Raw genomic sequence first — 13,734 nt, 5'->3', positions numbered from 1 at the left:
ATCAAATAGTTAAGCAATTAGATATAAGTCTGTGTGCACTGTTTGTGAATTAGTGTATTTATACCTATTGTGTGTGATGATAACTAATAGCTAAAGGAAATGTTCAAATAAAATGTGAGAAAAAAAAAGTTCAGTTTTTTGGAATATCTGTTTCAGAAGAAACATTAGAAACAATATTTTTTAGCAATCTTTTCTCAAAGATGTTTCCCCACCTTCTTGATCTCTTCTTATTAATTATGCAATGAGTATTTTCTCTTCTTATAGGTCTGGTGTCCAAAGCTAATGGTAATGTTAACGCCTAGAGAAATTATAACATCTGGAGATATATTAAGAGAGATAATTCCTTTCAAACATGATAAAATACCGAAATTCTAAATTTGTCAGGAATTTGCCTCTGTCTTCAAATGGGCCAACTTTATATCCCATGTCAGAGCATAAAATTTTAGTTATACATAGTGTATATGTAATGTGCAAATTTGTAATTAAATATGTACGTACATGAAAATTGAATTTCTGATTTGCTCAACCCCATTTTGCTGTTTGCTTAGCCCCATGCATTTTTCTATCAATATCTAACTAATTTTACACTTGGAAGTTTAAAAAACCCATTTTTCCTTTATCAAGAGTCAACACTCTTTATCCTTTTTCCTTCATCCAGAGTCAACACTGGTCCTTTTATGAAATTTACAAGTGAAAGCAGTATGTAGTCTGTAATACAGAGCAATTGTCTGTATTCTTTCTTTTGTGGGAGGGAGGAATTTTTAAAGCTTTCATCTTTGCTTGACATTGATAATCTTTTATTCTAACCATGAGACATTCCAGTTATGTGCTTCATGATGATTTTGATCATGGAGAATCCTTATAATCCCTTCCACAGACTCCATCAATAAATTCCTCCCTTTAGATAGGGTGATCTCTGTTGAGGAGAAACTTCTAACAAAGAACAGAAACCACTAATTTTCCAATGTAAAATAGAGAAAACAGAAAATTTATAGCTTCCTGCAGTTTTTTTTTTTTTTTCTCTCAAAACATGATCTTACTAGATGTTTGAAATGAGTAGTAGCTGTGATAAAGCAACACACACCACTATAAAGCAACATGAAAATATATTTTAATAACTTTTTTTTTCTCCAAATTGTGCACATAAAACATTCTTATTGGAATTCATAGGGTAAAAAGCGAATTAACTTTATAACATCAAAATACTTAAATAAAAATGTGATTTAGTAGATGGAACAATTTTTTTCAGTTAAAGTAAGAAAATTCTATTTATTGTGTCTTTATGAATAAATGTAGAAGAATGTATATGTTTATTGAGGTATATTAATGTTTCATCTCCGAGTAACTTAGTGTAAGTGAATCAGAGAGAGGTTTTTTCTCTGGAAGCTCATTATTAATCCCATTATATAAACTTAAAATTTTTTAGATTAGCCTTCTCCTCTCTCCCCACCCCTTCCCCCTTTTTTATGTTGTTATCAACACTATTGGAAAATCAAGTAATGCATAATAAAAACTGAATATTTACATCTACAGATTTTAGGCAGTGCACACAATTAATATATAAGGCAACAAAATGAGCTGTCCTGATTTAAGTGTTGTCATCTACAGCATCGACAGGAATTGCTGTGTCACAAAGGAAGGTGCGTCAGATCAGTGACCCTGTTCAGCAGATTCTTATTCAGCTCCACAAAATTATCTTCATCACTCAAGTATGCATTACCGTTGCTTCTGACATTCTATCCATTTTAGTTATTTGCTGTTGTCAAAAAGATGATACTGCAATGTACTGCTAATTTAGTTGCTGTTCTTTAAAAACAACAGAACTTGACATTTTTGCAGATGGCAGGATGTTTTAAAAATATATCATTTAAATAAAGACTAACCTCGAATATTAGTATGTGGAGGATGGCAATAATTGAGTCATAAAAAAAATCATTGGTTCACCTCAGAAAAATAGATTGTACAGTAACATATTTTTATAACATTCTGTCATGTTAGCAATATGAATATTTTAGGTGACTACTGTATACTGATGTGAAGAGTACATAAAATGCTTTCCTCTATATTAATATTTTCTAAGTAATAATTTCTATTATCAATACATAGTAATAATTTCTTAAGATTTCAAGTGCAATAGTTCTTATCCTGAATATTGTAGTTTAAATATTTTGATAAGTCAATACATTTTTTTTCCAAACTTCAGAATTATTTTAAAATTAATTTTGAATGTTTCATAGTGAAAGAGAGTTCAAGTTATTTCATGCTGCTTCCAAAAAAATAATAATAAATGGAGGTGGTTATAAATATGCACTGAACTCTAAAGTGAACTCTCAATTAAAAATATGACACTAGACTTTTTGTACTCCAGAAAGATGACTGCCACTCAGTTATTTGCAAAATTTGTTGTTATTAAAACAAAACAAAACAAACAAACAAAAACGCAATTTTACTGTCTAAAATGAAATATTTTTGTTTAGGAAGTCACATATATCACATCAGAGGACTTCAGACTGCTGAGCCAAATTTATATTATTTTGTTTAAAACATAATAACTAAAATTAGGTGTATTTTACATTTTTGTTATTGTTTTGAGACTGTCAATTTTATTGAAACAGGTAATACAGGAAATCAATTCTCATGAACAAAGAAAAAATGGTTATTTAAAATAACTGGAGTTGAAATAACTTATTGCAATAGCAAGCCCTTTGCTTGATAACAAAAATGAGGAAGTTTAGTCTTTCTGTGCTATATTACAAGTGTGTCCAAGATGCTTATTAGTGAACCTATCCTCTATGGTGAAGAACGGTTTCTCAAGTGGCCTACTAGTTACTGCTAGTTCTTATAAGTGAGAGCTAACAACAGCATAAAGACTTGCTTGAAATTGGCCATTGAACAACTTTGATGCTTTCAGTGTCAGTTGATTTCAGAATGAGAAGGCAGAGAAACCAGGGTCCACACCTGTATTTGGTCCCTGTGCAACATGCTTCTCTTGTACTTTTTTATATTCTTGCAAATCTATGGTAGAATATATATATATGTATTTTTATAATACATAATTGTTTCCTACAACTCTCTATTTCAGCTGACAATTTGAAACTGAACTTTACAAGGGAGAGTTCTTTACTGTTAGGTCTTGGCAGTCAAAGTAGCCTTCCCAATTCAGTTTCCATGGGAACGAGAGTTGCACTGATTTGTTGGAAAATAATGTAAGAGGAAGCTTTTAAAAAAGCATTATGGCCACTTTTTAAAAAACTGATCTGACATCTGATTTCATTAAAACAGAAGTTAAAATCGAACAGTAGTGCCTGAGGCAATTCTGAGTTTCTCATGCAGTGGATTTGTCCTTTATCACCGTTGCTTCAGAATATCCCAATATGTCCATGGTACATTAACTGTACATAGTTCATTGCAGTGGCACATAGTTTATGGAGTGTCTTGCAGGCCTTTCCTAAGGCATCATTTTTTCCTCATATATAGGCCAATGAATGTTCAACATCTGACTTAAAGCATACGTTTAAGGTCTCATCTGCACAAAAACACAGTAGCATCTATCTGTAACAGAAAGCTGTATGCAGCCAACTGTCTAATGAAGTCCTTTAATGCTTACGATTTAACCTTGACCCTTAGTTTGCCAGAGCAAACCAGGAGTGACTCCTGTGAGGCCAATATAGCTGTTCCAGACTGAGAGCCATCTTAGAACAGTAGTTTGTTTCAAAGGGAACAAAATCTTTAAAAAGTATACTGTGATAGTGTCTTGAATGTGAATCATTAATGGTGAAAGCTTCCTTGCATAGTCAAAAACCTTACTGAATTCAGTGGAGTGGCACTTTGTGAATTTACATTATTAATGTGATTATAAAGAGTATACTAAATAATAGAAAATACACAAACATTGTCTGCAGGTATAATAAACTATATAGAAACAGTGTAGGAGGTGGTTTCCAAAGGGTGGTACATACAAAAGAGTGGTCATCAAATGGATTGGTGAGAGATGTGACTGTCAATATGACTGCTGCGACCAACAGCTGAAGCTTTTTTTAAAGCTTCCTTTTTTTTTTTTTTTTTTTTTTACTCATAAAATCATTTTAAAATGATTTTATAATCAGGGAGGAAAATCTAGTATTAATCATACTAGGCTTGATATAATGATCTTTCAAGGTTAGAGGGACTTGTATGATCTGCCAAGCATAACAGAATGGGCAAACTAAGAAAGATTACTATAATATGTCATTAAATCAGGTTTTGTACTGTTGTCTGTCACCATGCTATTAAATATTAATGTTTCAGGTAGGGTAGCTACTTTTTTCATTAATGGTACTGCTGATTAGGTGATCTTTATGGGAGCTGTAATTGAGTGGTGAAAACATTTGTTTCTCTGTGTTGCATAGCTTCCTCCAGCTTTGCAGTGCAACTTGAAAAGGAGAGTCATTGAAAGATTCAAGAAGTCCCTCTTCAGTCAGCAGAGCAATCCTTGCAATCTGAAATCAGAAATGAAAAAGGTGCAGTACATCAATTACCATCTTTCATGTTTGTCTCTGACCATTACAACATGTATTGTAAATGAAGACGGCCAGCAAAAACAAAATTCATCTCGTTAGAGCTCAGAAAGCAAAGAGGAAGGAAATTTATTTATTTATTTATTTATTTATTTATTTATTTGGTGGCAAAAGCTGATAAAAATAATATAAGCTCTTCATAATTTATTATTAGATTGCCAATATTATTCATGTTTTGGAATGTCTCCTTACTCAAACTATGAGCTTTCAGAAAGCACATAAACTGTCCAGAGTGTCTTGAATATTGAATACCTTTTCCCATTATGGTGTAGTATCAGCAACAGTTTAGAATCCTCAGTTTTAAAATACTACAGATTTGCAATAATTGCATGGCTGAAGAACCGTGCCTGTATGTTTTCGAATGACGTGCTGGACACTTTCCAAACAGGAAAGAGGTAGTCACTAAAATTCCAACCCAAACCATTCTATGATTCTATGAAATCAGAATTTCTAAATGTTCCTTCAAAATATCCTGAGAAGACTGTAGTCAGCAAAGGATCTGAAAATCTTCTGTGTACTGTGGGAGACTGTGAAACTATTTCATTTTTTAATTGATGACAAAGCAATTATTAGGTATGTTACTGTATATAAAATTTGGTGACAAGGATAGTTGCTTAGCATTCACTTCAGATGTGAGACAAAATACCCCTTTCTAACCTAATTTGCTTGTCACCTCTTTGCACTGAATTGTAGAATCTTCCAAGTCATTGTTACGGAATAGACTCACCCCAATTACTAAATCTGCTCACTACTTTTGTATTAAGTTATCTGAGATGCTTAAGCTCCGTGGAAAGTGGCTATATAATGTTTACATTGTTGTGCATTTGAAAGATAGTTAAAGATGCCTCTTTGAGCCATGAGTTTCATGCAAATTTGCTATTCTGTAAATCAACCTGGGATTTACATTACACAATTCCTGTGTTTCAGTCATAACATTAAATCTAAGGAAATGTTTTCTATTAATGTATTGAGTGGATGTTTCCAGGAAAGGGTGCCCAAAAATACAATAAGAAAAAGGAATTATTTGTTAGAAAATTAATCTAATTTTCAATTGCCCAGAAATAATGGAGCCTATTTATTTATGAATGTATAAATGCTCTCAACTGTAAAATTGTTAGCTTCAAAACTATTGAATTTTTGACTGAAGAAAATGGAAGACATACACTATTTAAAAAGTAAATGATAGTAAAATGAAGATGTTTGAAATGCTGAATGCAATTCTGGGTATTTCTACCTCAAAGAAAATAGAAAGCAGCAAAAAGTACAGTTAGAAGGATGGGGAACTGATAAGCATCAGTGAATAAATAGCACATATTTTAAGTCAGTAAGAACAAGTACATTTTGAGATTTTTACTATGACTATAACTATGCTGGGTAACATGAATTGAATTTGGAGGTAACGAAGTGATTTATACAAAGTGCAGGTTGACAGATTGCAGTGTTCACTAAGTGATTCGGGGGAGAAGAAGGTAGAACATTGATAATTGTGTTCACTACTTTTTCATTAATCTAAAATGTATTGAAATTTCCTTTGACTTCTGATAGTTTGGGAAACATAGAAAGAGGCGGACTGCCTATCTCAGATTTACAAAGGAAAAGGTAGCCTGCTTTACAGAAGTCTGATGTGTTGGCAAAAGGGAAGCATAGAGATTTCAGGTGTCCTTTGCTTTTTTTTTTCCTCTCTTTTTCATTTTTATTTTTTATTTTTCTCCCCCAGCTTCTCCAAGGTTCTCCTGAATTGATTGAGCCAAACATCTGTACAGCAGATTGTCATGCGGTACTTCTCCCATCAGCTGCAAATACATTAGTTCCAGATGATAGAAAAGGTAACAAAACAACAAAAAATTGGTAGTGGCATATGTTTTTCTCATAAAGGATAATGTACTGAAGTGGGACGAATTCCTGCTCTAATCTAAGAGCTATCTTTAGAGACAGGAAAGTTGTTGACTATACAAATTTTCTGATAATTTTTTTCCCTGTGTGTGTGTTAGTTTGTTTTTCAATTCTCGGTAAAATAAGTTGCTTACCATTGTGGAACATTCTACTAAGTTAAGAGAGCATACTTTGAAATTAAAAAAAAGTAACAGAGATACAAATAACACATGGTTCAACCATGAAAATTAACAGAATTTTTTGTCACTGAAAATGTCCTGCTTAGAATTTGCCTGTCTTTTCACGTGATTTTTAAACAAACTCTATTTAAACCCTTTGTTGTTCTGTCATGTTTAAACTAGTAATCCTGGCATGATATAATTACCTATCTGAATCAAACCCTGGAAACTTGAAGAGGGAAATGTACATGCTATACTACACCTATATAGTGTAAAATGTGTACATATACTTTAGAAAATAAATAGAGTCAAATATAGTTTGCACTAGTGTTACTCATAGACAAATCATAAACTCCATCTTTAGTCAAACCTACTGTCACAGGCAGCATCCAAGGTGGGGAACCATAATTCCTAGTTCAGAGACTTTTTCTTTTTGTGCAATACGGCTAAGAAAGTATTGAAGGAGCCTAAGGGAAATGCACAATTTGCACTTTGTCATTTGTGCCATTTTCATTCTTCTAAAATTATGGCTGCAATTCATAAACTAGAGGACATAGTATGGTTAAAAAATATTGTTCCAGAAAGAAGGGTGAGAAACCTTGATTTTGCTGGCCTTTGAAACTGGCATATGAATTCCACAGATTATTGTAAAAGTAAAGAATAATGCTAGGTGTTGAGTGTGACATTTAGATAAGAAACAAATCCCTAATGGTCATTTAACTTACGAACTTTATTTTGTTCTTAAAGACAAAAAAAACAAATTGATTAGATGTTCAGTATTGGTAATTTTTGATTCTCTTAACCTGCAAACCTTTTGTCCTCACAATTTGCTGATGCAAGCATACGCTTTTCACTATAAATTGCAAGTGAGGAAGAATAAGAAAGTTACATTGCTAAGTTCTTTTACATTAAATATTTTTAAAAAATCAACGTTTTTCCATCAGTTATCACATTTTATAATGTGATCACATCTAGTAACTCAAATGTTCATGGAATGCCTTAAGATTCCTCCTGCTTTTGCTAAGGAGTCATTGTGATCAGTGGAATAAACTGCTGATAGCCTAAAATAACAATCATCTGTCATGTCATTAGAGAATTGCTAAAAAACTGACGAAGAACCATAAACCCCAGATTCAGTAGTATAACATTCCTTTCCTCTTATTTTAAGGTATTGTTGGCACTTCTGACATAGCAGAAGGGATGACATATGAACAGTTGCAGGTAAGCTTTATATATATATCTATTAATGTATTTTATTGCTTTTAATAAAGGTAATTTACTGAAATGAATTTCTTTAATTTGTAGACCTTAATTGAAGAGATTCTAGAGGAAAGTGGTTATTACAATTTTTCTTCAAACAGGTGAGTCTGAGTATTCAATTTGAAAAGAAAAAATTAAGAGGTGCTAAAAGCAAATGTATCATCTACCTGTTTGAATGATTGCAATTTCAGTTGAAACTTAGTGCAATACATCGTTATTATAATACATGGATGCGTGGACAGGAAGAAACTGATATAGTACATTTAGTTAATATAAGCTGTTTTGGCCACATGGCCACATTTCTTTCCTTCACTCAGACAATAGAGTGGTAGAAGTTTGGCAGCGATCTTCTTATTTTTTTCTTGTATAAAACCAGAGATGAAGGAAAGTTTAATTTTAATAGAAGTATATTTTACAAGGCTGAAAGGATGAAGCTAGCATATATAGTAAAATGTCTGAGTACAACTCAGAAAGCAGAAAAAGTAATTGCTAGCACAAAAGTGCAGGGGATGAAAAAAAAAAAAAAGTGAGGATTTTTGAAACTGGGTATATGCCTTGTCCTAGAGATGGTAAGTCTTTGCTGCAAGAACCCTTGGAGGAACAGAGGAAAGAGAGCATATAAAAAATGTCCATATAGTCCAGAATATAAACTTAGCTTTTCTCATTCTCTTTACCTGTTAGCCTGTATTTATTATCTCAGGTATTCTTAATTAAAGAAACAGACAAACAAACAAAAAAAACTTCACTGTTTCCACCAGGTCTGCCAGGTCTGTTGCTTGTCTTTGCAGCAGTCTGCTTTTTAATGCCTGGAAGACCGCTTGGGAGTTAGGTTTTCTAAAAACAACAACACACACAAAAAAAACAACCAACCAAACCAGAAAAAAAAAAAAATCCTCTAAATTCTGGTATTAAGAGGTTTTAAGACTTTGTATTTCCTGATGCTTCAGTAATATTTTTCAGTTATCTGTTATCTCTGCAAATTTTTATGTGTGGAACTATTTATTGACTACAGCTTGAGAAGTTTCAAATGTTAGTCTGAATATTTTTATAGAATACTCACTAAATTGGAATTCCAGCTTACAAATATCTTACAGCTGCCAGCTGTTAAGTATAGAAAAATCATGATTCAGAACTCCCAAAATAAAATAATAATTTGCTCTTTAAACCTTCAGGGTAAAAATGAATCATGTTTACAAATCACTTTTGCGGCTATGAGGTCTAACAAATGTTAGTATTTAAATTTTTGTCCTGATCACATGCTCCCAATATTTGGAGCTGTAAAAAAAAAAAAATCAAATACTGTACAACTTAGAAAAAATATGAAAAAGGCTCTCATTTTTAATATTGAGATCTAGCAAATGTGTAAGTGTGGTGTATAGGAATTTAATTTACACAATGGCAAAAAGCATCTTACTGCAATTTACTGTAATGATGCAGATGTATTTTGAATAGGGCATGAGTATTTTGCACAAACTACTATGAAAATAAGATATCTGTTAATAAAAATGTAAAGGACATTTAAAGATAAAAGAAAAATATGCTTGTGTTTACAATGTGTAACACAGGAGTGCCACATGAGACTAACAGCAGTGCAATAATTAACATTTTTTTTTTCTGGTGACAGCATTTATTTGGGACTACTTATTTTTCCTGCTGTGCTGAAATCCCCTATGGAGTTGTTGTTCTTGAGAATCTTAAGATATTTTTGTACATTTTGGAAAAAATTGTTTCAGAGGAGACAAGAAAATATTCTTCATAGCCACATGGGATGACAGTGTAGTGTAGGATGCTTTTTCCCTATACCATGTTTATCCTGTAGTGGGAAAGAGCAAGTAGTACATCTTCACATATATATAAAGGCTGGAGAGGAAGGCCCCTGAATGCTCAGCATCTTTCTTCACATTGTGTTTCCCTTGAGTCATACAACTTCTCCAGTAGTGCTGATAATGTGTTATTCACAGGCAGTGCTGATTTGTACTTTGTTCATGGGACTTGTAGCAAAGCCAAAACTGATTTTGGAGTAAGGAATGAAGTGAAATCTCCTTAGAAGTTTAGAAGTATGTTGTATTTAATTTTGTTTGCTTGTTTTTGCTTCTTATTTACAAATGTGAATGCGTGCATGTAAGAGCTACTGTAGACTTTCACCTACTCCAGTGCATGTGCATCATTCTAGCATGCCCTAGCTTTAGCTGGCAAATGCAGAATAGCCACACGTAATTGTTGATCTGTCACCAGCAGCAATACACGCTCTTGATTTTTCACTATGCTGTTGAATTATGTTATTTGTCATGATGCATAATTACATTTGTTTCCCGTCACTGTTATGTTAATTCTTTTCCAGACAACGTTTTACTTCCAAATAAATTAATATTTTTCCCTCTCTTTCTGAAAATTGGTACACCATGCTTGCACTGTCAGGAACATCTGTCTCTATTTCCAGAGGACTTACCATATTTTCTAGAATATGCTTAACTCAGTGCTATTTAGAGCTTTCAGCATTTTTTTTTTCTTCTCATACTTAGTCCAAGTAGTCAAGCAGTGCAGTTTCAATAGCTTTTGAATTCTGCATGATTAATTTGTCTAGCAGACATGCTAGGGTTCATCCCAACAGTTCTCCAAACAGTTTAAGCAGGCTAGAAGGACAAACCTCAGTATGCAGCATGTTTGGGACTTTCACAATGGACATAAAGAATGGTAGTGTCTCTAGCAGAAAGGCAAATTACCTTCCCTTCTGCCCATAACACAATTCTAGGTCTTCTAATAGAATTGTGAAAAAAATGATTTCCAAAGGAGTTGCATCTTTGTCAGTGACATGAACAGTGGGATTGAGTGCACCCTCAGCAAGTTTGCTGACACTGAGCTGTGTGGTGTGGTTGACATACTGGAAGGAAGGGGTGCCATCCAGAAGGACCTGGACAGGCTTGAGAGGTGTCCCTGTGCAAACCTCATGAGGTTCAAGGAGGCCAAGTGCAAGGCTCAGCATCTGGGCTGCAGCAATCCCAAGCACAAGTACAGGCATATTTGAAAAGTCCCAGCAGTCAGGTGAAGTCCCTGGTGACTGAAAAAAAGGGAAACATTGCTATAATTTAAAAAAAGGGTGGAAAGGAAGACCCAGAGAACTACAGACCAGTGAGCCTCACCACAGTGCCTGGGAAGATCATGGAACAGATCATCCTCGAGGCAATGTAAAGGCACATGCAAGACAAGGAGATGATCTGAGATGGCTAGTATGGATTCACCAAGGAAAAATCATGCCTGACCAGTCTGGTGGCCTTCTATGATGGAGTGACTGCATCAGTCAACAAGGGAAGACCATCTTACTGACAGTCGTCTACCGGGACTTCTGTAAGGCCTTTGACAGAGTCCCACATGAAATCTTGATCTCTAAGTTGGGGAGAGATGGATTTGAAAGGTGGACTAGTTAGTGCATAAGGAATAGGGTGGATGGCCACAGCCAGAGTTTCGATTGATGGCTCTGTGTTCATATGGAAGCTGGTGATGAATGGTGTCCTGCAGGGATCCATCTTGGGACCAGTGCTGCTTAATATCTTTATCAATTATATAGACAATAGGATTGAGTGCACCCTCAGCAAGACTGCAGATGATACCAAGCTGAGTGGTGCAGTTGAAGCAACAGAAGGAAGGGAAGCCATCCATAAGGAAGTGAACAATCTTGAGAAATGGGTCTCTGTGAACCTAATGAGGTTCAACGAGTGCAAGATGCTGCACCTGGATCAGGGAAATCCCAGACATGAGGACAGACTGGAAGAAGAACTCATTGAGAGCAACTCTGTAGAGAGGTGCCTGGGGGTTCTGGTGGATGAAAAGCTTGACTTGTCAGCAATGTGCAGTTGCAGCCCAGAAGGCCAAGTGCATCCTGGGCTGCATCAGCAGAGGCATGGCCAGCAGGTCAAGGGAGCTGATTGTCCTCCTCTGCTCTACCCTCATGATGCCTACTTGGAGCACTGCATCCAGGTCTGAGGTTCCCAGCACAAGAAATATGTGGACCTGTTAGAGCAGGTCCAGAGGAGGAACAGAGATATCAGAGGCTTGGAGCATCTGTCCTGTGAAGAAAGACTGAGAAAGCTGGGGCTGTTCAGCCTGGAGAAGAGAAGGCTCTGGGGAGACCTTGAAGTGGCCTTCCAGTACTTGAAAGGGGCTTATAAAAAAGATGGAGAGTGATTTTTTTACACAGGCAGATACTGATAGGATGAGGGGTAATGGCTTTAAACTAAAAAAGGGTAGAGTTAGATTAGATACCAGAAAAAAATTCTTTACTACAAGTGTGGTGAGACACTGGAACAGGTTGCCCAGAGAAGCTGTGGATGCCCCATTCCTGGAAGTATTCAGGGGCAGGCTGGATGCGGCTTTGGGCAACCTGGTGGGAGGTGTCCCTGCTCATGGAAGGGGGGTTGGAACTAGATGATCCTTAAGATCCTTTCTGACCCAAACCATTCTGTGATTCTATAAGGCTCAGAAGTCCTCAGAAAACATCAGAAAATCACAAACTTGATTGGTAAAGTTGAAAATTTCTAAAGCTATTTCTTCATTTCAGGGACAATTTCTTCAGGATTTCTGAACATTTTAACTTGACAGTGTCAGTTCCATATGTTGGAAAGCTGCAAGGAGAATTATGTTTTGGAACAAAGACTTCCACAGCTGCTGTGCAACAACACGGGACATGTGCTTTTGCTAAAAGCACTATTAAATGCAGAAGAAATAGCTTGATGTCATACACTGTACTAATGCAATTTCCTACTTCATCATGAAGCATGCCTTATACAGAAAACATTCTTAAAATATTTTTTTTCTTTACTTACTGCTTAGGGGGGATTTTGTGTTTAGTGTTTCTTTCCTGTCACTGTTGCCTCTTGCTGTTCCCCCAGAATTCCAGGAATGGCACACTAAATCTTAACTGTGACATGAAGATTGTAGTAGGATTAATTAACTGTTAAACAGTTAAGGGTTAAACATGATTCAGGCAACTTTATTTGGTGTAGAGAAAAACATGAATTCTTTAGAAAAAGAGACAGGTTCATAAGAAAAATATCATGCTTTCCCCCATTTCATTATAATAGTAATTACTATCTCAATAGCAGTCATTTCATTTCATGGGGATTAATGACCAGCTGAGGATAATGACCCTCAGATTTATCTTGAATAATCAACTCGTGCCCATTTATAACTAATGTCCTGAAATTATTCAGTGCTCCAATTGTGTTACATATTTATACAGACATTTGGTAAACAAGCATAAAAATGTAGCATTTTGAAATTATTCTAATCACACCATTTGTGCCATACTTTCTCTCTCTCTCTCTTTTTTTTTTTTTTTTTCCTATTCTGATTAATGTTATACCACATAAGTGGCAGGCAGGCAACTTGTTGTTGAGCCTGTCATTTATGAATAGGACAAGAAATACTAGTTTCAAACTTCTATCACACTTCTTCATATTGGAGTAGATATGTAATACCCAAATTGATGGAGAAGTCTATTTTAATCAATTGCATTAAGAGACTTAATCCAAGCACAACTCACTTATATGGCAGAAGATTTGTCATATCATAAATAAACAAAAATAGCAATGTTCAGAGACGGTGGTTGTGTTCAGCTGGGTGCCATAGCTCATTTAAGAGGTCTGTTTACAAGAGAAATCTTTCAGCATTTATTTCATAGGACAAAAACAGTTGCAATGCAGATAAGAATAGAAGGCAAAATTGTTTATAATTAAATGCATATATTAGTATGTTGTCAGTTATAATTTTTCTATTATATTCAGTGAAATCTTTTCCATTGTTATTGAAGTTTTAGAATTAAAGAAACAAGCATTCATGTACTCAGAGCTATTTCATGAAGAGGAAAACTG

General features: G+C 34.8%; 1 protein-coding gene across 6 annotated transcripts in view; it reads left to right on the top strand.

The window, feature by feature from the left end:
- Positions 1-13,734, top strand: part of NEK10 (NIMA related kinase 10) — a 97,116-nt gene that overhangs the window by 77,886 nt on the left and 5,496 nt on the right. For 4 of the 6 annotated variants that reach the window (XM_035316707.1, XM_035316704.1, XM_035316706.1 and 1 more), the window contains exons 31-35: positions 1,609-1,709; positions 4,389-4,499; positions 6,274-6,382; positions 7,776-7,828; positions 7,913-7,968. In XM_035316707.1, coding sequence (XP_035172598.1) covers positions 1,609-1,709; positions 4,389-4,499; positions 6,274-6,382; positions 7,776-7,828; positions 7,913-7,968 — 430 coding nt within the window. Of the gene's footprint in view, positions 1-1,608; positions 1,710-4,388; positions 4,580-6,273; positions 6,383-7,775; positions 7,829-7,912; positions 7,969-13,734 lie in introns of those variants that run through there. The other 2 variants (XR_004747999.1, XM_035316708.1) reach the window with 2 other exon arrangements.

Source organism: Oxyura jamaicensis, chromosome 2, assembly GCF_011077185.1.
Source record: "Oxyura jamaicensis isolate SHBP4307 breed ruddy duck chromosome 2, BPBGC_Ojam_1.0, whole genome shotgun sequence".
Classification (NCBI taxonomy): Eukaryota; Metazoa; Chordata; class Aves; order Anseriformes; family Anatidae; genus Oxyura; species Oxyura jamaicensis.
Note: the sequence above shows the minus strand (reverse complement) of the source record. Positions and strands in the feature narration are given on the sequence as shown.